Source organism: Oppia nitens, unplaced genomic scaffold (assembly GCF_028296485.1).
Source record: "Oppia nitens isolate AA-2021 unplaced genomic scaffold, nextdenovo-longstitch-racon4-pilon3 scaffold24_pilon_pilon_pilon, whole genome shotgun sequence".
Lineage (NCBI taxonomy): Eukaryota > Metazoa > Arthropoda > Arachnida > Sarcoptiformes > Oppiidae > Oppia > Oppia nitens.
Genome location: NW_026533204.1, coordinates 1,280,947 through 1,306,542, shown reverse-complemented (window position 1 = coordinate 1,306,542; position 25,596 = coordinate 1,280,947). Strand labels below are relative to the sequence as shown.

Sequence of the window (25,596 nt, the reverse complement as noted above, 5' to 3'; positions counted from 1 at the left end):
ATCGTAGCAATATTCTCTATACAGTTCCTCAGTCAGATCGTAAACACCGGCCACTGATAATGGTTTACTTTCCTCACAAAATCGGGTGTAAACCCTATCATCTGTTACGACACCTTTTTCATAATAACGTATGGTTTTCCTGTTGTATGAATTTTTCAGTATTTCCGGTTGATTTCCGTAGCTATGATCTTCAAGATAACAAACACAATTGTCATCGTAGCCGAACCGCTGATAGAGTAGACCCATAGTAAACACTTGACGATTCATAACATAAATCGGAGGACTGCCACAAGAAAGTGTCACATCTTTTTCGTTTCTGATGGTCGGGTATTGGGCGGTAATTTTGGCCGACGGAAACATATCGATCGCCCATTTGTTTGAGTCATAGTTTGAAACATTTACCATAAAAGTGGTTAATCTACCGTCGTTGGAGATTAGGACGTGTTGACCCAATTGGCGACTGGCCGATAGCCATACGTATTTGTGTAGACTAAAAGCTTTACTATAAATTGTGGGCATAGTTTCCGGTGGTTTTACTTTAGTGACCAATTTTTCTATCTCTGGCTCGTGAGCGGGATTGCCAATAGCAGCGCCTATTAATAACATCGATGTTATCGATTGATACCAATGGAACTGTTGTTCAGTTGTTTTTGTTCTTCTTTGTCTGGTTTGTAGGTCCCGATCCAAGTATTCGCTATAATAAGTTCTAATGTACCCTCTATTTGGCCAGAAATTGGTGTAATGGTGCCAATCTTTTTCACCCGATTTGGATTTTTGATTAATCGTTTGACAGGCAATCAATGATTTACTGTATGTGCCGCTACCGACAGGATCTTCTAAGCGTAAGCGTTCAATATAGAGACCGAAGACCCGATGAAAGCCGTTCATCGACCAGAATGATAGACTCGATCCAGAAAGAAACGGTAGTTCCCTTATATACATATATGTTTCGTCATTCTGGTTGAAGTAGATGTCCAGCGGATCGTCCAATAAGTTTTGATTGTTGTCAGCACTCATTCTGTTTGATATTTGATATAATAAGTTGTCTTTTTATCTGATTCTTCTGATGTTTGTTTGTGTCTATCGTGTTGTTAGAGCTCAGGTAGTTGTTGTAGTGATGAAGAGTTGGGCTCTAAAATCTAACTGTTTTGGTTGTGATTTACTTCTAGTAATGGTTAGGGCTATAGAACTGATTTTATAGAAAAAATTTGAAATTTTTATTTTTAAAAAAATATATTGTTATCATTATTGTTAGATTCGAGAGAAAGTGTTATAAAAACAAAATGATATAAAAACAAAATGATATAAAAACAAAATGATATATATATATTGTAAATGAAATTACTATAGGATTAATACAATTATTAATTGTTTGTATGTTTTGTTTTGATTTTTTATTGATATGTATTTATTTATTTTTTAAAATTCATTAGTACTCTACATTAAATATAAACTGCTTAAATATATACATATTTATTTTGTATCACAAATTGTAGTGTAGATACAATATTAACTATTTAAAAATTTAAATAAAAAATAATTATTGTCAATTTAATATAATGGTTAATACTGTAAGTAGAGTGACCACCCATACAGGTGCCGCCTGTATTATACAGGAATCAAGAGTCTAATACAGGTGACAGGAGAGGGCTAACCTATATAATAAAATATACAGTTTTAAAATATGTAAAACTAATTGATTAATAAAACTATGAATTAAGTTTTGTTAGTAAAAAATTGCTTGTATTTTTAATATACAGTTTAAATATTTAAAATATTTGTTTAAATATAAAAAATTTATAAATATTTCTAAAATTGTTCATGTTCAATATAAAATAATTTTAACTTTTTATATAATTATAGTATCTAAATTAAAATTTTTCTTAATTTATATTATAAATATATACGAAAATATAGTTATTTAAGTACAGGTTAACATACAGGAATATAATATTTAATATACAGGAAAATACAGGTGAAAATAATAATTTTATACTATTATACAGGTTTACTAATAAATTTGGTGGTCAGTCTAACTGTAAGTGATTAAAATTAAATTAAAAAACTAAAATTCTCAATTGATTAAAATTATTATATACTAATAAAACATTATTATAATATATTAGAATTATGTGAATTAATTTTATTAGTTAATTAATTTATTAGTTAATTAATTTATTAGTTAATTAATTTATTAGTTAATTAATTTATTAGTTAATTAATTTATTAGTTAATTAATTTATTAGTTAATTAATTTATTAGTTAATTAATTTATTAGTTAATTAATTTTTCATATTTTTTTATTTAATATAAACCGGTTCTGATGGTCGGGTATTTCGACGGTAATATTGGTGGCAACCATTACAGTGGTTAATCTATATTTTAAAAAAATTTTATTTTATTTGTTTATTTCAATAACTACTAAATATATTAGTAAATACTTGAAGAGCCGGTATCTATAAAAAGTAGTAGTTTTTAAAAACAATTATTTCTATTTAGCCATTTGTTTCCATATCTTTCAACAAACACTAGGATGGCGTTAATATTGCCATTGTCTCTGGTGAACAAATGTAGACTCAATTGGCGACCGGCCGATAGCCAAAAGTATTTGCTTGCATTAGTATTTTTATCATTATAATTATTATTTATTTTTCATATTTTTCTTTACTTAATATAAACCGAAAGTATGACTAGGTTTTTGATGGTTGGGTATTGGGCGGTAATTTTGGCCGACGGAAACATATCGATCACCCAGTTGTTTGTTGGGTTTCTATATACTCTATACTCTATATACTATACACTGTCTACACTTGCAGCCTATATATAAAGACCAACTATCCCTTAGTCCGAGACAATCTGAAATAACTTAAAACTACTATTAAATGATAATAAATAATATTTATTTTTTTTTTTATTTTTTTGAATATAAATTCTCTAATCAAATAAGTAATTGGTTTGTCGTCATTGAATTTCTTTTTGTATTTTTATGTTTTTATTGTTGACTTTAATGACGATTTTTTCTTCTCTATTAAAAATTAGGTTTCTCTATAAGTTTATTATTAGCAATGAGTGTCCTCAACTCATCATCTGATCTCTTTCCGACCAACGGTTGTCCAATAATTTTAGCGGTATTCGGCTTAAGGATTACCTGTTTGTTTGGATCATTTGGATAAACAAATTCATAGTAACGACTATAAACTGAACCGATTTGTTTGTCCATTATCTTCCGATAGTAGCGTCCGTCGACACCCAACCGAAAGTCTATGCGATTTTCCAGCAGATGTTTGTAATCGCAGGGATTGTCTATTGCTTCCCATTGGTGTTCATTGAATGTGAACGAAGTGTCGTCACTAAGCTTTAGTATCGGTAGGTTCTGTTGTTTGCCAAACGGATAAATATTTTTGTCGGACAGTGTTTTGTAGGTCATTGAGTCATAGCTGTACTTTTTGAAGACTGTCCGCAAATCACATTTGTTGTTGTCGTCAAAGGATAATACTTGCGGCAAATAGAAGAGCTGGAATTGGTTAGGATTGGCGGGATTGGAGATCTTTACCGGTGGATAGGCGGGAGGCGTAGGCGGCGGACAGCTATGGAAACTCTGTTTGTGAATTCTATTGAATCGGTAAAAGTTGAACTCTTTGGGATAGACCATATTGATTAGGTTCCTATCCTCTTGCCGTTCCATATAATAATCATTGTAGGCCTGAGTGATTTCGGGTGATTGATGGATATCTATCTGAATATCTCTGTCGATAAAAATGTTGTTTTCATTGTCCTTATCTTGATTTTTGAGAATCTTTGTGTGAAATTCAAAGATTGGTACATAAAAACTTTGCGGTTCTTATCCGCGATATAAATACGGATTAACCTGACTGTGCCGTACAATCGCCCGATGCAACTGTTCGTATCGATGTCTTTGCCAAATCTCTACGACTCCCGGTTCCCATTCCTCGATGGCCACAATGTAAGCGCCTTCGGGTATCTGCAGAATGGATCGACGCTTACATCTCAATATCTCTTAATTACTTCCACTACGCTCTTCAAAACCTCTCTTATCAATCATTAAACGCCAGGCAATGGTATTATAATCCGATTCATTTGCGCCCAAAAACAACACCGGATTCTTGTATTTCTTGACTTTTTCTTTTATCCATTTATTAGTCTTCATGTAATTATTGCAAAAGTCTTCCCATTTAATAGTAATTGATTTTTCCAAATCATAAACCATTAGCGACACTTCCAGTTGGTCTTCCACGACAATCACACCTCCCTGTTCGACAAGTGTTTGGTTATGCTTTTCAATTGCTGGATTTTTATGATAGCTATCCCTGACTACCAGTTTGGCACCGGCACACATGTACAGTGCGAAACAATAAGGTGCGGCCGGTTTCGGTCTTTCATTCTTTCTGTCGTCGTAACAATTATTTCGATACAGTTCCTCCGTTAGATCGTAAACGCCGGCCACTGATAAATTGCGGGTCGAGTCCAATGATCGAGTGTAACACCGATCATCTGTAGGATTGTTCCTAAACTTTCGGTATTCATCTTCGACTGGCCAGCCTTTTACTGGTTTCAGTATTTCCACTCCCATTGAATCCCAGCTATTATTTTCAAGCCAACACACGTTTTGGTGATTACTGTTAAATCGCTTAAAGAGTAGACCCATAGTAAACACTTGACGATTCATTATATAGAGTTTAGGCTTATTCAGGTCTCGTTCGTTTCTGATGGTCGGATACTGAGCTTGTATTTTGGTTGGCGGAAACATATCGATCAGACATTTGTTTCCCTGTTTTCTAACAAACACTAGGATGGCGTTTATATTGCCATTGTCTCTGATGAACACGTGTACACCCAATTGGCGACCGGCCAATAGCCAAAAGTATTTGCTTACACTAATATTTTCATTATAAATATTAGGCATACTCGGTGGCTACCAACTGGAAGTGTCGCTAATGATTTTTAATGATGACAACAAACAAATCACTATTAAATGGGAAGACTTTTGCAACAATCACATGAAGACTAATAAATGGATAAAAGAAAAAATCAAGAAATACAAGAATCCGGTGTTGTTTTTGGGAGCAAATGAATCCGATTATAATACCATTGCCTGGCATTTATTGATTGATAAGCGAGGCTTTGAAGAGCGTAGTGGAAGTAATCAAGAGATATTGGAATGTAAGCGTCGATCCATTCTGCAGATACCCGAAGGCGCTTACATTGTGGCCATCGAGGAATGGGAACCGGGAGTCGTAGAGATTTGGCAAAGACATCGATACGAACAGTTGCATCGGGCAATTGTACGGCACAGTCAGGTTAATCCGTATTTATATCGCGGATACGAACCGCAAAGCTTTTCTGTACCAATCTTTGAATTTCTCACAAAGATTCTCAAAAATCAGGATAAGGACAATGAAACAACATTTTTATCGAAAGAGAAATTCTCATCGATATCCATCAATCACCCGAAATCACTCAGGCCTACAATGATTATTATATGGAACGGCATGAGGACAGTAACCTAATCAATATGGTCTATCCCAAAGAGTTCAACTTTTACCGATTCAATAGAATTCACAAACAGAGTTTCCATAGCTGTCCGCCGCCTACGCCGCCCGCCTATCCACCGGTAAAGATCTCCAATCCCGACAATCCCAACCAATTCCGGCTCTTCTATTTGCCGCAAGTATTATCTATTGATGACAACAACAAATGTGATTTGCGGACAGTCTTCAAAAAGTACAGCTATGACCCAATGACCTACAAAACACTGTCCGACAAAAATATTTATCCGTTTGGCAAACAACAGAACCAACCGATACTAAAGCTTAGTGACGACACTTCGTTCACATTCACTGAACACCAATGGGAACCAATAGACAATCCATACGATTACAAACATCTGCTGGAAAATCGCTTAGACTTTCGGTTGGGTGTCGACGGACGGTACTATCAGAAGTCAATAGACAAACAAATCGGTTCAGTTTATAGTCGTTACTATGAATTTATTTATCCAAATGATTCAAACAAACAGGTAGTCATTAAGCCGAATACCGCTAAAATTATTGGACAACCGTTGGTCGGAAAGAGATCAGATGCCGAGTTGAAGACACTCATTGCTAACAATGAACTTCTAGTCAGACCTAATTTAATTTAGAAAACAAAAAGATGTCATCAAAGTCAACAACAAAAACAAGAAACTCAATGAAGACAACAACAACTACTTATTTGATTAGAGAATTTATATTCAGAAAAAAAGATTAATAAATAAATATTATTTATTATCATTTAATAGTAGTATTTATTGTCACAAAAAAACAAATTGAAAATATCTTGTTTTATATATTTATACCATACCTTCCGAGTTATTTCACATTGTCTCAGATTAGGAACAGTTAGTTTTTATTTAGGCTGGAAGGGTAAGCAGTATATACTAGAGGGGGCAACCGAACCGTATCTCAAAGTCAAGAACCGAACCGAACCGAAACCGAAAAATCTGAAAATCCTAAACCGCAACCGAACCGTTACTAAAAATCAGGAACCGAATGAAACCGGAACCGAACCGTAATCTTACATAAATAACGTTAATAATATTAAGGGGGTAAAAAGTGGGCTTAAAATTTAAAAAATTGATTTTTATATTTTTATTTTTTGTTATAAAATACAGTTATAATTAAATTAGTATAAGTTATAGTTATTATATACACTAACTTAATTAATTAAGTTAGTGTATATTATAATATATAAAATTATAAATATAATTTTATAACTAAATTAATAATTAATTAAAATAGAAAAATTTTAGTTAATAAATAATTAAAAGTAATAATAATTAAAAGTTATAAAGAATTATTTTTTAAATGCAATTATAATATTAATATAAAGTAATAATAGTTAAATAAAAATATTTAATAATATTAACAACAGTATTTCTAAAGATAATTTTATTTGTGCTATTAATTTAAACTCAAATCGGTTTTTAATTAAAACCGTTTTAAATCTAAAACCGTTTTTAAAACCGAAACCGTTTCTAAAACCGAAACCGTTTCTAAAACCTAAAGCTAAAAACAAGAACCGCAACCAAACCGGACCTGCAAACAGGAACCGAACCGAACCGGAACCGAAACACAAAAACCAAAACCGTGATAAAACCGTTTCGGTTCCGGTTTCATTCGGTTTTATGAAACCGAACCGTTTCGGTTCCTCCCTCTAGTATATACTATATGTGTGCTGTACTGTACAGTATGTATCAGCAAATAACATGCAATAATAGACAATAAATTATTCATTATATGAAACTGTAATATGTTATTTTAGTTATTGTTTATTAATTATTTATATTATTATTTTTTTACAATTAACTTTTAATTAATGCTAATTTTTTTTTACAAAAATCAACATTTAAATAGTTAATAGAAATAATTGTTTTTAAAAACTACTACTTTTTATAAATACCGGCTCTTCAAGTATTTACTAATATATTTAGTAGTAATTGAAATAAACAAATAAAATCAAATAAAATCAAATTTATTAAAATGTCGATTAATAGATGGGATATGTAATGGTATTTGTTTCAAACTATCAACAAAAACCAAACAAATGGGTGATCGATATGTTTATGTCCACCAATATTACCGTCGAAATACCCGACCATCAAAAACGAAAAAAAATCTTAAACTTTTTAAATAGTCATCCTCCGGTTTATATTAAATCAAAAAAAAATATGAAAACTTAATTAACTAATAAATTAATTCACATAATTCTAATATATTATTGTAATGTTTTATTAGTATAATAATTTTAATCAGTTGAGAATGCTAGCAAAAACAATATTAATATTTTTTTTAAATAAAAAAATTCAAATTTGATTGTTAAATCACCAGCAAATAGACAATTATCAGTTTTTTATTACAAAAAAAAAAACAGTAAAATCATATCAATTGATCTGTAAAAAAAACGGTTAGATTTCAACTGTAAAAACAACAACACCACCAACAGTACAGTAATAGACGATAGCAATCAATAAAATACAGTTCCTCTGAAGTACACATACACACACCTAACTACCGGTGCAATTGTAACAACAACGACAATACCATACAGAATGAGTGGAAACAATCAACAAAACTTATGGCCAACCGATCCGCTGAACGTCTACTTCAACCAGAAAGAGGAGACGTTTCTGTTTCTAAGTGGAAAACATTATTACAAGACATTGTCGGCCGTACCGTCCAAACCAAACCAACAACAGCGACAACGGATGACATTCTGGTCGTTCAATAGCTATCATCGGGTGTTCGGTCTATATATCGAACGTTTTGGTATTAAAGAAACCAAAGGTCCCTTAGCCGGCAAATTCAGTCGTTGTTTATCTGTCTATTATGTGTCCAATCAATCATCGAAATCAAAGATCAGTGATTGGCACCATTATGCTATTTATTGGCCACAACACAGACCATACATAAAGGATTTGTACCCCAAATACTATGATTTGGATAAAAAGACACCCATTGCTAAAAACAAGTCTAGTGAAGAGCTATTCGGTTGGTATCAATCGATAACATCGATGTTGTTAATAGGCGCTGATATTGGTAATCCGGATGAACTGTCAAAGTTGAAAAAGTTGGCCAATAAGATAAAAGAGCCGCAAAGTATGCCTAATATTTATAAAGATAAAAATACTAATGCAAGCAAATACTTTTGGCTATCGGCCGGTCGCCAATTGGGTCTACATGTGTTCATTAGAGACCATGGCATTATTAACGCCATCCTAGTGTTTGTTGGAAGATATGGAAACAAATATCTAATCGATATGTTTCCACCCATCAAAATACAAGCCCAGTACCCGACCATCAGAAATGAAAGAGACCTAAATGAGCCTAAACTCTATATAATGAATCGTCAAGTATTTACTATGGGTCTACTCTTTAAGCGATTTAATAGTGATCACCAAAACGTGTGTTGGCTTGAAAATAATGGCTGGGATTCAGATGGAGTGGAAATACTGAAACCACTAAGTGGTTGGCCAGTCGAAAATGAATACCGAAAGTTTAGCAACAATCCTACAGATGATCGGTATTATACGCGATCGATGGACACGACCCGCAATTTATCAGTGGCCGGCGTTTACGATCTGACTGAGGAACTGTACCGAAATCATTGCTACAACGACCGTAAGAATGAAAGACCGAAACCGGCCGCACCTTATTGTTTCGCACTGTATATGTGTGCCGGTGCCAAACTGTTAGTCAGGGATAGCTATCATAAAGATCCATCAATTGAAAAGCACAACCATACACTTGTCGAACAGGGAGGTGTTGTTGTAGTGGAAGACCAACTGGAAGTGATGTTAATGGTTTATGATAGAAAACCAATAACTATTAAATGGGAAGATTTTTGCAACATTTACATGAAGACTAATAAATGGATAAAAGAAAAAGTCAAAAAATACAAGAATCCGGTGTTGTTTTTGGGCGCAAATGAATCCGATTATAATACCATTGCCTGGCGTTTAGTGATTGATAAGCGAGGCTTTGAAGAGCGCAGTGGAAGTAATCAAGAGATATTGAAATGTAAGCGTCGATCCATTCTGCAGATACCCGAAGGCGCTTACATTGTGGCCATCGAGGAATGGGAACCGGGAGTCGTAGAGATTTGGCAAAGACATCGATACGAACAGTTGCATCGGGCGATTGTACGGCACAGTCAGGTAAATCCGTATTTATATCGTGGATACGAACCGCAAAGCTTTTCTGTACCAATCTTTGAATTTCACACAAAGATTCTCAAAAATCAAGATAAGGACAATGAAAACAACATTTTTATCGACAGAGATATTCAGATAGATATCCATCAATCACCCGAAATCACTCAGGCCTACAATGATTATTATATGGAACGGCAAGAGGATATGAACCTAATCAATATGGTCTATCCCAAAGAGTTCAACTTTTACCGATTCAATAGAATTCACAAACAGAGTTTCCATAGCTGTCCGCCGCCTACGCCGCCCGCCTATCCACCGGTAAAGATCTCCAATCCCGACAATCCCAACCAATTCCGGCTCTTCTATTTGCCGCAAGTATTATCTATTGATGACAACAACAAATGTGATTTGCGGACAGTCTTCAAAAAGTACAGCTATGACTCAATGACCTACAAAACACTGTCCGACAAAAATATTTATCCGTTTGGCAAACAACAGAACCAACCGATACTAAAGCTTAGTGACGACACTTCGTTCACATTCAATGAACATCAATGGGAAGCAATAGACAATCCCTACGATTACAAACATCTGCTGGAAAATCGCTTAGACTTTCGGTTGGGTGTCGACGGACGGTACTATCAGAAGTCAATAGACAAACAAATCGGTTCAGTTTATAGTCGTTACTATGAATTTATTTATCCAAATGATCCAAACAAACAGGTAGTCATTCAGCCGAATACCGCTAAAATTATTGGACAACCGTTGGTCGGAAAGAGATCAGATGCCGAGTTGAAGACACTCATTGCTAACAATGAACTTCTAGGAAAACCTAATTTAATTTAGAAAACAAAAAGATGTCATCAAAGTCAACAACAAAAACAGAAGAAATTCAGAAGAAATTCAATGACAATCTGATTAGAGACTACTTATTTGATTAGAGAATTTATATTCAAAAATAAATAAATAAATATTATTTATTATCAATTAATTGTAGTATTTATTGTCACAAAATAAAACAAATTGAAAATATCTTGTTATATATATATATATATATACTGTATATATATACCATACCTTCTGAGTAATTTCTGATTGTCTCAGAGTTAGGGACAGTTGGTATTTATATAGGCTGGAAGGGTAGGCATAGTATATAGAGTATAGAGTAAGCAGTACATAAAAATTATCAACAAATGGGTGATCGATATGTTTCCGTCGACCAAAAATCACCGACCAATACCCGACCATCAGAAACGAAAAAATCTGAAACTTTTTCGTAGTCATACTTTCGGTTTATATTAAATAAAAGATATGAAAAATATTAACTAATAAATTAATTCACATAATTCTAATATATTATTGTAATGTTTTATTAGTATAATAATTTTAATCAGTTGAGAATGCTAGCAAAAACAATATTAATATTTTTTTTTAAATAAAAAAATTCAAATTTGATTGTTAAGTCACCAGCAAATAGACAATTATCAGTTTATTATATCAATTGATCTGTAAAAAAACGGTTAGATTTCAACTGTAAAAACAACAACACCACCAAAAGTACAGTAATAGACGATAAAAATCAATAAAATACAGTTCCTCTGAATTACACATACACACACCTAACTACCGGTGCCATTGTAACAACAACAACAATACAAATACAGAATGAGTGGTAACAATCAACAAAACTTATGGCCAACCAATCCGATGAACGTCTACTTCAACCAGAAAGAGGAGACTTTTCTGTTTCTAAGTGGAAAACATTATTACAAGACATTGACGGCCGTACCGTCCAAACCAAACCAACAACAACAGCGACAACGGTTGACATTCTGGTCGTTTAACGGTTATCATCGGGTGTTCGGTCTATATATCGAACGTTTTGGTATACGAGAAACCAGAGGTCCTTTCAAAGGCCAATTCAGTTATTGTTTATGTGTCTATTATATGTCCTATCAATCATCGAAATCAAAGATCCATGATTGGCACCATTATGCCAATTATTGGCCACAACAGAGAGTATACATCAATAATTTGTACACCAACTACTATGATACAGATTTAAAGACACCCATTAGGAAAAACAAGGCTAGTGAACAGCTATTCAGTTGGTATCAATCGATAACATCGATGTTGTTAATAGGCGCTGTTAATGGTAGTCCGGATTTACTGTCAAAGTTAGACAAGTTGGCCAAAAAGATAAAACCTCCACCAAGTTTGTCAGATATTTATAAGGAAAAAAATATTAGTGTAAACAAATACTTTTGGCTATTGGCCGGTCGCCAATTGGGTGTACATGTGTTCATCAGAGACAATGGCCTTCTAAACGCCATCCTAGTGTTTGTTGGAAGACATGGAAACAAATGGCTGATCGATATGTTTCCATCCGCCAAAATACATGGCCACTACCCGACCATCAGAAACGAAAGAGACCTGAAGAAGCCTAAACAATATATAATGAATCGTCAAGTGTTTACTATGGGTCTACTCTTTAAGCGATTTAACAGTGATCACAAAAACGTTTGTTGGCTTGAAAATCATGGCTCGTATTCAAAGAGTGGAGTGGAAATACTGAAACCACTAAGTGGTTGGCCAGTAGATGAATACCGAAAGTCTTCCACTAATCCTACAGATGATCGGGTTTACAATCGATTAAGTGACATAACCAAACCGTTATCAGTGGCCGGCGTTTACGATCTGACTGAGGAACTGTACCGAAATCATTGTTACGACGACCGAAAGAATGAAAGACAGAAACCGGCCGCACCTTATTGTTTCGCACTGTATATGTGTGCCGGTGCCAAACTGTTAGTCAGAGATAGCTATAACTTTGATCCAGAAACTGAAAAGCACAACCAGACACTTGTCGAACAGGGAGGTGTTGTTGTAGTGGAAGACCAGCTGGAAGTGTCACTAATGATTTATGATGATAACAACAATGATATTACTATTAAATGGGAAGACTTTTGCAACAATCACATGAAGACTAATAAATGGATAAAAGAAAAAATCAAGAAATACAAGAATCCGGTGTTGTTTTTGGGCGCAAATGAATCGGATTATAATACCATTGCCTGGCGTTTAGTGATTGACAAACGCGGCTTTGAAAAGCGTAGAGGAAGTAATCCAGAGATATTGAGATGTAAACGTCGATCCATTCTTGGTATTCCCGAAGGCGCTTACATTGTAGCCATCGAGGAATGGGAACCGGGAGTCGAAGAGATTTGGCAAAGACATCGATACGAACAGTTGCATCGGGCGATTGTACGGCACAGTCAGGATATTCCGTATTTATATCGCGGATACGAACCGCAAAGCTTTTCTGTACCAATCTTTGAATTTCTCACAAAGATTCTCAAAAATCAAGACAATGACAATGAAAACAACATTTTTATCGACAGAGATATTGAGATCGATATCCATCAATCAGTTGAGATCATTGAGGCCTACAATACTTATTATGCGGAAAAGGAAAGGCGAGAGAAAGATAAAAACCTGGTCTTCCCTAATAAGGTCTATCCCAAAGAGTTCAACTTTTACCGATTCAATAGTATAGACAGTAACACACAACAGAGTAACTGTCCGCCGCCTACGCCGCCCGCATATCCACCGGTAAAGATCTCCAATCCCGAGAATCCCAACCAATTCCGGCTCTTCTATTTGCCACAAGTATTATCTATTGATGACAACAACAAATGTGATTTGCGGACAGTCTTCAAAAAGTACAGCTATGACCCAATGACATACAAGACACTGTCCGATCAAAATATTTATCCGTTTGGCAAACAACAGAACCTACCGATACTAAAGCTTAGTGACGACACTTCGTTCACATTCAATGAACACCAATGGGAAGCAATAGACAATCCCTGCGATTACAAACATCTGCTGGAAAATCGCATGAACTTTCGGTTGGGTGTCGACGGACGATACTATAGGAAGATAATTGACAAACAAATCGGTTCAGTTTATAGTCGTTACTATGAATTTGTTTATCCAAATGATCCAAACAAACAGGTAGTCATTCAGCCAAATACCGCTAAAATTATTGGACAACCGTTGGTCGGAAAGAGATCAGATGACGAGTTGAAGACACTCATTGGTAACAATGAACTTCTAGGAAAACCTAATTTTTTTAGTCAATAAAAAAAAGATGGTCATCAAAGTCAACAACAAAAACAAGAAACTCAATGAAGACAACAACAACTACTTATTTGATTAGAGAATTTATTTTCAGAAAAAAAGATTAATAAATAAATATTATTTATTATCATTTAATAGTAGTATTTATTGTCACAAAAAAAACTAATTGAAAATATCTTGTTTTATATATATATATACCATAACTTCCGAGTTATTTCAGATTGTCTCAGATTAGGAACATTTAGTTTTTATTTAGGCTGGAATGGTAGGCAGTATATACTGTATGTGTGCTGTATGTGTGCTGTATGTGTGCTGTATGTGTGCTGTATGTGTGCTGTATGTGTGCTGTATGTGTGCTGTATGTGTGCTGTATGTGTGCTGTATGTGTGCTGTATGTGTGCTGTATGTGTGCTGTATGTGTGCTGTATGTGTGCTGTATGTGTACTGTATGTGTACTGTATGTTGCTGTATGTGTGCTGTATGTGTGCTGTATGTGTGCTGTATGTGTGCTGTATGTGTGCTGTATGCTTCAGCAAATAACATGCAATAATAGACAATAAATAGTTCATTATACTGTAATATGTTATTTTAGTTATTGTTTATTAATTACTCTAAATTATTTATATTATTATCAGTGTTTTTGGTATATTTTTAAGTTCAATCGATAATAATTATTATTTCAATTATTAATATACGGATACTGTATGTGGATATTTTTAAATTAATAATTTTTATATCGAAAATTAAGTAAAATAAATTTTATTTAATGATTACTACTAAGTTATTTTTAAATATAATTCAATTAATATAGTTATAATAGTTAATATTATTCAGGGTTGCTAAAGGTTTTCGATTTCAGGGGGGTATAGGGTAGGGTAAAATGGCAAAAATCTCGAAAAAGCTAGGGGGGGTATAGGGTGGGGTAAACATTTTTTATTGCATTTTTAAACGACAATTTTTGCCAAATTTGAGTAAATTCCCAATAAATTCCCATTAAATTCCCAATAAATTCCCATTAAATTCCCAATAAATTCCCACTAAATTCCCACAAAATCCCATTAAATTCCCAATAAATTTTCACTAAAATTCCACTAAATTCCCTATAAATTCCCACTATATTCCCATTAATTCCCTATTAATTCCCTATAAATTCTCAATAAGTTCTCACTAAATTATCTATAAATTAACTACTAAAAATATTCTAAACTTAATTTCTCAATACTCAATGTTTTCTAAAATTAATATTCATATTTACAAAAATTTTAAAAATAAAGAAATGAATAAATATATATAACTTTTCAATGATATAGTACTGTATTTATAATTATGTCTTAATAGTAATATTGTAAGAAATAATTATAAATTAACTCTTAATAATTAATTTAAAAATATATCTACATATAGTATATCATATTGAACCATAACTAACACATTTTAATATAAAGTTTAAAAATATTAAAATATAATAATTTTAAAATTTATGCTAAAAATTTGTTTTCTACTTTTAATATGAAATAATATATATATTATTATTTATAAAGAGCTAAAAAATAAAATAAAATATATTTCATTTTTTAAAAAATGGTGGGAATTTATTAGGAACCCCCCTTTAGCAACCCTGATATTATTGGTATTTACTTACAAATAGATATGTATGTCTAGACAATAGACAATAGCAGACAATACTTATTAAATTTTTCTAAAACAAAACTTTTTTAATAAATTAAATTATTATTTAAAAACATAATTTAAAAATTATTAGCACATTTGTTTGAACAATTAATTTAAATTATTTATTAATAATTTAACTTAAGTTATTTTAATTTAAACTTAATTTTTAATTAATATTTAATTGTATATACTATACATTTTTTATATGCATTATTTAATTAATTAGTTTTTTTAATTCTATAATATTTGCAATTGAAATAACTAAAAATTAAAGTTGCAATAATATACATTCAATCTAATAAATAAATTAATACAATAAGAAAACATGAAAATTAAACATAACTATTAATTAACAATTGATAAAATTTGTCGACACATGAGTTAACTGATGCGGCCGTAAATATGATGAATAGAAATGCAATGAAAAACACAACTATACCGTAGGTCAGCAAAGTTCCCGGTATGACATCCATCTTAACAAATATTATGGTATATAAGCCGATAACAGTCGCCGAACCAAATGTCATCCAAACGTATAGCAAAATCTTTGACCAATAAGTTTGGTTATAGTCTAAGATTTCTGTAAACAGTTTATCAAACGATTTCATAATATCTATGATTTCATAGGTATTTGTCTGACGTTTGGCTGTTAATTGTATTAATTGTCGATAGTTTTCATTGATTTTTAGTTTCAAATATCGGCACATTATGTAAAAATAAATGACTTGAAATAATAGTAAATTAAACCAATTATAAGCCCATAGAGTTAAAAACATAGCATTGGGTATACCATATAATAGTACATAATTAATCGGCACTTTCACAATAAATGCAGACATTAGTATTGATACACTAGATAGTGTCATAATGTATGTATTATTAAACTGACACCACTGGCATAGCCTACGGGTCAATTTGATGAGCTTATGTATATCGTGGAGTTTTGTGAGACCAATACTGGCCGGTGTTCGCAAACCGGACATCATTTCGAAAACCCGCATAAATGTCGGTTTTATGCCAAACTTGTAGTTATAGTAATAGGTTATCTGTGATAGTAATACCAATACAATTAATAATGAAGAAAATAAGTGCAACAATGCTGGTAATCCCCAAAAATATACCCATTCACCCAACAGTGCCAACATTTGCCAATTATCCGCATCAATGAACAAACCGATTAGTCTTTGAATTAGATATAACACACAAACACAGAATATAACAATCGGATTATGAAACCATTGTCTCTTTGGCCACCAATCACTGGCCAATTTATGACTACTTAAGCCAATGCGGTATAAATGATAGGCCGACCACTTGTAGGCAACGTTTGCCGGCAATAGCTTTGTGGCCGAAAAGTCGTACATTTTTTTTTGTAATAAATTTGTAAAATTTTAAATATTTTTTTTAATTATAATTTAATATGTAAAAAAATATTTTATAACATAAATTTAAGACATTAATACTAAATTTAGATTATTATTTTTATTTATTTATTATTATAGTATTATTATTTTTATTATTAATTAAGTATTTAATAATAACTTTTTTTTCGTAATATTATTTTTAGGTTCACACAGTGCAGTACCATTATTTTATTATAAATAATGATTAAGCATTATCATTAACATTATTAAAATAAAAGTATACTATTATTTGACAATTAACAATATAATAATAATAATGCTTAATGTTTATCAATAACATATGCACTAAATATGTTATTAAAATAAAATATTATATAATATAATATCTTATTTTATTTTATTTTATAAATATTGTCAATAAAATGATATTATTTAAAAAAAATTATATTAAAGCTAATATAAAGCTAAATATAATAGTAAATTATAATATAAAATGGAAATTTTTATTATACTTCTATTTATACATTTAATTTATTTTTCTTATAGTTTAATACATTTATTTGTGTTTAAATTGGTAAATTTATTATTATTATTATTACTGTAAAATGAAAATAATAAAAGTATATAATTGTAATATTTTATTTTTTTCCATAACTTATTAATTAATATTTAATTGCTTAATGCTTTATGTATTAAAATTTTTAAAATTTATTTCTTAATTTGTATAATTGTATAATCATTTTTTATTAGCATTATTTAATTTATCATTTTTAAAACATTAATTTATAAATATATTGCGATTTTATTGAAATACTTTATAATAAAAATTCCAATATAATGTATATTGCAATCTAATAGAGAAATTAATAAACTAAGAAAACATGAAAATAAAATTAAAGTAATAAATAATTAACATTTATATAACAATTGATAAAATTTGTCGACACATGAATTAACTGATGCGGCCGTAAGTATGATGAATAGGAATGCAATGAAAAACACAACTACACCGTAGGTCAACACTATTACCGGTATGACATCCATCTTAACAAACAGTAAGGTATATAAGCCGACAACAGTTGCCGAACAAAAAGTCATCCAAACGTATAGCAAAATCTTTGACCAATAAGTTTGGTTATAGTCTGAGATTTCTGTAAACAGTTTGTCCAACGATATCATAATATCTACTAATTGATAGTTATTTAGCTGGTGTTTAGCAGTTAATTGTCGATAGTTTTCATTGATTTTTAATTTCAAAAACCGGCACAGTATGTAAAAATAAATGACTTGAAATAGTAGTAAATTAAACCAATTATGAGCCCATAGAGTTAGAAACATAGCATGAGGTATACCATATAGTAGGGCATAATTTATTGGGACATTTATAATAAATGCCGACATTAGTACTGCTATACTTGGCAGTGGTATAATTTATGTATTATTAAACTGACACCATTGGCATAGCCTACGGGTCAATTTGATGAGCTTATGTATATCGTGGAGTTTTGTGAGACCAATACTGGCCGGTGTTCGTAAACCGGATATCATTTCGAAAACCCGCATAAATGTCGGTTTTATGTCAAACTTGTAGTTATAGTAATAGGTTAGCTGTGATAGTAATACTAATACAATTGATAGTGAAGAAAATACGTGCAACAACGCTGGTAATCCCCAAAAATATACCCATTCACCCAACAGTGCCAACATTTGCCAATTATCCGCATCAATGAACAAACCGATTAGCCTTTGAATTAAATATAATACGCAAACAATGGTTATAACAATCGGTTGGTGAAACCATTGTCTCTTTGGCCAGCAATTACTGGCCAATTGATCGTAACTTAAGCCAATGCCATATAAAATATAGGCCGACCACTTATAGCAATTGTTTGGCGGCAATAACTTATTGACCGAAATGTTGTACATTTTTTTTTATAATAAATTTGTAAAATTAAATATATTTTATTATTATAATTTAATACATTAAAATTTTTAGATAACACATAGTATTAAAAATATATTAATAGTAAATTTAAATTTAGATCATTACAAATATTATTATAAATTTACATTAATATTTTTATTGTTATTTGTGAATATTTAATAATAACTTTTTCTTAATAATATTATTGATAATTTAGTTGCAATATTTATTATAAATAATCAATAATCATTATTATTAATATTATTAAAATACAAGTACTGTATGCTTTTATCTACTATATATATATATATATATATATATATATATATATATATATATATATATATATATATATATATATATATATATATATATATGCTAAATGTATGCTAAATATAATCTAATATAAATATTAAATAATTAATTATCTATTTATTAAAATAATATTTATTGTTTATGAATAACATACAAACTAAATATTTTATTTTATAAAAATTTTAAATAAAAACATATTATGTACTGTATTAAAGCTATAGTAAATAGTAAACAATAATATAAAATGGAAATTTCTTATAATAGCATAATTATATACTTTTATATTAAATTTATTTTTTTATTTTTTTAAATATTGCAATGTTTATTAATATTACAATGAAAATAATAAAACTATTATATAATTGTAATATTATTATTTTTAAAAATTCCATAGATTACAATTAATATTTAATAATGTAGTATTTAATTGTAAATTACAATTTGTAATATTATTAGTTATGTTTTTAAAAAAATAGTTTTTAATGTAAATTGGATAATCATAAATAAATTATTATTAGTCAAACATTATAATTTAAAAATGTATAATTATTAAAACAAATAAATATAGACAGACCATTTTGTATAAATTATTTTATTTAAATACATTTTTAATAAAAGGTTAGAAATAATATTTGGATAACATAACATATTAAAATTAAAATTTAATTACGATAATTATTATGTAAACTTTATTTCTTAAATATCGATTTATACTACAGTACTATCATATTTAATATTGTGATAATTTACTAAATAATATTTAACTATATAATCATTTTTGTAATGTATATATATATTTTTATATATCAGTTAAAATTTCAATATCAAATATGATAATTGAAAAATTTATTCATGTTTGTTTTGATTATTACTTACTAATTAGTAAAAAATTGTAATTATAATGTGTAATTTATTGTAATTTATTTAATATTATTGTTGATAAATAATAATTATTTTTTTCGCTCAATCATTAATTTAAATATTAATAAATAAACATATTAAAAAAGTTTCCAGAATAAATATTAATTGTTATATTATATAAACTATAAAATAAATTATTAATATTTATATAACAATTGATAAAATTTATTAGCATTATAGGTGACCGATGCGGCCGTAAGTATGATGAATAAGAATGCAATGAAAAACATGACTACACCGTAGGTCAGCAAAGTTCCCGGTATGACATCCATCTTAACAAATATTATGGTATATAAGCCGATAACAGTCGCCGAACCAAAAGTCATCCAAACGTATAGCAAAATCTTTGACCAATAAGTACTGTTATAGTCATTGATTTCGGCAATCAATGTGTCCAACGATATCATGATATCTAATATTTGATAAGTATTTGTCTGGTGTTTAGCTGTCAGTAGTCGTTGTAAGTGTCGATAGTTTTTATTAAGTTTTAGTTTCAAATATCGGCACATTATATAATAATAAATCACTGGAAATAGTAGTAGATTACACCAATTATAAGCCCATAGAGTTAAAAATATAGCATTAGGTATACCATATAGTAATACATAAATAATCGGAACTTTCACAATAAAAGCAGACATTAGTATTAATATACTAAAAACAGTTATAATGTATGTATTATTAAACTGACACCATTGGCATAGCCTACGGGTCAATTTGATGAGCTTATGTATATCGTGGAGTTTTGTGAGACCAATACTGGCCGGTGTTCGCAAACCGGACATCATTTCGAAAACCCGCATAAATGTCGGTTTTATGCCAAACTTGTAGTTATAGTAATAGGTTATCTGTGATAGTAATACCAATACAATTAATAATGAAGAAAATAAGTGCAACAATGCTGGTAATCCCCAAAAATATACCCATTCACCCAACAGTGCCAACATTTGCCAATTATCCGCATCAATGAACAAACCGATTAGCCTTTGAATTAAATATAATACGAAAACAATGAATATAAGAATCGGTCGTTGAAACCATCGTCTTTTTGGCCACAAATCACTGGCCAATTGATCGGAACTTAAGCCAATGCCATATAAATGATAGGCCGACAACTTATAGCAATCAGTTGGCGGCAATAGCCTTGTGGCTGATAAATTAATAGACATTTTTTGATAAAATTTTGAATTATAGCAATTTTTATAATAGAAAAAATATGATATAAAAGTACTAATACTATATTATATTATATTTATTATTAAAAAAAAATCATTAAGCAATATCATTAAAATACAAGAATAATTAAATCTCCAATTATACAGTATATAATTAAAACTATTGTGCAACATGTTTACTAAAAACTTTATTTTTATTATATTAAATTATTAACAGTAAAAAAATCTCAATTATTATATAATATAGTCTAATTAATATGTCTTTTTAATAAAAATAAAATAGTAAACAATAATATAAAATACTTAATTATAATTACTTTTTATAATTGCTTTTTATAATTAATATTCAAGTTTTATGATCTTATAATTTTAATATCGTATTTTCATTTAACATGAATAAATAAATAAAATTATTGTTGGACTAATATAGATATAGATATTATAGATAAATTTTAGAAATTAACTTAAATTATTTTTATTATAAAATTTTATGGTATTTAATTTTCAGTATTATATAAAATAATAAATTATATAATATTTCAATTTATTTAATGTTATGTTATTTAGATATGATATAAACTTGTTAATTAAATAAGTAATTGACTATTTATTTTTGTATAATATAAATAAAATTGTTAATTACTTTATTCAAAAAAAATATACATAATATTATATACAGTAATATAGTCATAACATTTCGTGATATTTTTATGTTTTAAAAATCAATTAACAATTTTTTTTATTTAATAAAAATGGATATTAATAATAAATATATCATATACAATATCTATATTTTTATATATAATTGTCATAATTGCAAAATTAATTAATAATAACATTTGAACAAAATAAATATTTTTTTTTTTTTGAAGAAAATAATTAATAATTATTTATATCATATTTTTATTTAAAAAAAAAACATAAATATTATTAATCAAAAAAATTATTATTATTATAATTATATCCAAACTTAAATGTCATTTTTTCTGTACGTTTAATAAAAAAATGCAATTTTTTTAGTGGAAATTCCCTCCCATTACTAAACTCTCTCTCCTCTCTCTCTCTCTCTCTCTCTCTCTCTCTCTCTCTCTCTCTCTCTCTCTCTCTCTCTCTTTCTCTCTCAAACACATTGCGCGCGAAACACACAATCAGTTATTAAAATACAGTAAATAATAAAATAATTTCATTGAAAAACATATACAACAAAAACAACTGTTGTTTTTCTCATAATAGCTATTATTATCTATTATATGACCACATGTTTGCTGATCTCAACAGTGATATCAACAATAATAACAACAACAACAACAACTAAACACATTGTTAAACACATTATCTATTAGCTGATCCAATTTGAATCCAACACTAACAACAACAACAACATCTGCAGATGCAAGTGATGACGTCGTTGTCTTATTCAAGACCAACACGTGATGGACACGAATAGTATCGCCGCCACCGACGCTGTCGACAATCACAACAATAACAACAACAACATTGAAGACGATATCATTATCTACAGACAGACTGTCGATAATAAAGAAGAAGTATTTGTTTTGAAGAAGTGTTTTATAAAGTTAGGCGATCGCTGCCAACAGCCGCCAGAAGACGACGACAGCGACGACGAAAAAGCCGACGACACTTCAGACGAAGAGTATCGATACTATCCGACAACGAAGACTAACGGCACCGCTGGACGCGTACTATTGTCCGACGATACCGAAAGTTACGATTCGGATGAGAACAACTTCGGCCGTATTGTCGAAGCATTCAAACGTATTGTACCGAACAGTGATTGTTACGGTAATTGTAATAACAGTGATAGCGATTCAAAACCAACAACGAAGAAGAAGATGGCACCGAAAAAAGGAAGTAAAAGAGGTTCAAACGATCGCCGAAGGATTAGCGATGAACAGCCGATAGTACAGACGAAACAACGAAAATCAAGAGACAACAAAACAAAGATAACAAAAGTCAAGTCGTCAGAAGTGGTGGATGAATCAGTTCGGCCGTCGCCGCGGAAGCAAGAGTTTGCTATACCGTTGGTGGCCGACGAGAATTTACTCGAAGACAACTTTTACCAGACAAATATGGACTACTTTATGAGCCAATCGCTAACCCAGTCGTCACAGTCGTCGCTGATCCAACAAAACGGACGATTTGCCTACTGGCAGATCATCGAACCGGACGATCGGCTTCGGCCGAGAGAACGTACGCACAGATTGGACGGCCGATCGTTTGGACACTTTTTGAAACCGTTGTACGATCTGAGCGACGCCGAGTGGCCGATGCTGTTGAAAGTGCTGCCAGAATACAAGTATACGTTCAGAAGTCCATCGAAATATTCCATACTTTTAGCCCACCGATTGCTCGGCCATTACGAATGGACACAACAGGATTGTCAAGACTTGAGTGATCAGGAATTGTCTGGTTTTCGACGTTCGCAGACGATGTTTATCGGCTCATTCATGAATGATATACTGTTGGCGTGTTATTCGCGCGAAGACATATTGAAAGTATTGTCCGCCGACGACAATACAGCCACTGCCTGGCTATTTGTGTCGAAATTGATCTCCTATTTGATCAACGAGTCTATCAAGAATAACACCGAAACTTTTGGCTACTCTATCGTCTATTTCGAGCTAATTGTCGATATGTTGGACAAAGATTTTCGTCTATTTCTGGCTGAAGCAGACGATTACTGTCAAGACATTCATCGAATCGATCGACAGAACGACAGACGTTCGAAGCCAGTGATCTCACGGCTAATTTGGCCGAAAAAGTCGCCAAACTATATCAACAGTATCTTCAAACAATTGATCTTTTTATTGACAAAGACATTGATTATCAGTGATAATCATCCACTAAGTAGTCAACTACTGGAACAGTTGTTTCGATTGTTTGAATTATGTGCCGAATGTTTGCGTATCGGTTCGGGTAATGTCCGACCATTTACGACATTTGTCTACAACAAATCGACTCCCGTTACCGAACTGTTCCAACAGTTAACCTTTCAGTCGGGTCTTAATCATACAGTGATGTCGACACTGTTATTATTGGCCAATACCTGTTGGGTAAAACTGCAGATATGCGCACAACTTATGACACGCTTTGTTGTTGATCTCAAAAGTAAATACATTAGCGAAAAGTCGAGACAATTATCGCTGAAACTGATTGTCGAATGTTTCACAAACGCAAAGATTAGGTCTCAAAGGTCTGATAGAAGGCAATCAGCGGTCAAAACAACAACTACTACTCCAAGTAGTCGTGAGTTGAGAAGACGAAGTTGGACGACAATGGCCGACGAATCGCCGAAAAAGCGATCGTCGATTGGCTTAATGGTCAAAAGCAAGCCAAAGGAAATTAAGAAGAAGGAGTGGTCAAAGAGGACCAAATATGGTGAGAATGGTTTACACACGACCTGTAAGCGGGGAAATGTCGAAAAATTGCGACAACTGTTGGAGATATCGAGCGATGGTTTCGGTCTCGATCCGAACGAACAGGATTTTGGCGGTTATACTCCATTATGCGAGGCAGCCGTCAAAGGACACACCGATTGTATTCGGGCATTGATCGAGTGGCAAGAGTTGGCCAATCGGCGATTGGATTTCGAATTGGGACCGAAAGGCCAGACAGCGTTACACGACTGCATCGAAAACAATCATATCGAATGCGCCCGACTCTTGCTGGACAGCGGCGGCATGAAGCTGCTGGACGGTGTCCGCCGTACGCTCGATGACCGTACACCGCGCGATCTGATTCGTACGGAAGCCATGAGGACAATGATTGACGAATTGGTCCAACAGAAGACGACGTCAGAGGAAAACAAATTTCGGCCAAAGATTGAGATGAACGGCACCGAAGAGCGCCAGCTATTTGTCAGAGTGTTGGCCCAATTTATTATGTCGTATATGTCGGTCACCCGATTGGATCGGTTTGTTGCCCACGACGACAATCAGGACAAATGGATTGATATATTCTATGAACAGTTTGAACGCGAGGCTACCGCTGCCGACATGACTATCCTAATCGAGGATCTGGCAGTTGTACGCAAATTGCCGACAATTTTGATATCATTGCGTGAATTGTTGGACAACGAGTCGTGCGAACCGATTGAGGACTTGGAGTTTGCGCTTAATTTCTTATTTATAAAGGACTAACTTAGGACTTACATCACTACTGTATTGTTTTTATAAATATATATTTATTTATTTTTAAATAATTTTTTATTTTATTATAATTATCTAATTATAATTACCATAAATTCTTTTATAATTTTTATTAAAGTTGTTGTTTTTTTTGTATCGTTATTTGAAAACTTCGTTACATTATATAATGTTATTGTAATTCATTAATTCAGTCATTGAATTGTTT

At 31.4% G+C, this 25,596-nt stretch overlaps 2 protein-coding genes across 2 annotated transcripts; one reads left to right on the top strand and one right to left on the bottom strand.

Annotated features, from left to right (window-relative positions):
* Window positions 1–3,508: 3,508 nt before the first annotated feature.
* LOC128954078 (uncharacterized) lies at window positions 3,509–4,924 on the bottom strand. Its single transcript, XM_054299645.1, has 2 exons — window positions 3,869–4,924; window positions 3,509–3,796 (listed from the first exon to the last, which is right to left on the bottom strand). Exon 1 carries the CDS (start codon window positions 4,922–4,924, stop codon window positions 4,019–4,021), a length of 906 nt encoding a protein of 301 aa, XP_054155620.1. The 3' UTR covers window positions 3,509–3,796; window positions 3,869–4,018.
* A 17,532-nt stretch (window positions 4,925–22,456) lies between these two features.
* LOC128953958 (uncharacterized) lies at window positions 22,457–25,384 on the top strand. The gene has a single exon (XM_054299505.1). It carries the CDS (start codon window positions 22,656–22,658, stop codon window positions 25,380–25,382), a length of 2,727 nt encoding a protein of 908 aa, XP_054155480.1. The 5' UTR covers window positions 22,457–22,655; the 3' UTR covers window positions 25,383–25,384.
* The last annotated feature ends 212 nt before the right edge of the window (window positions 25,385–25,596 follow it).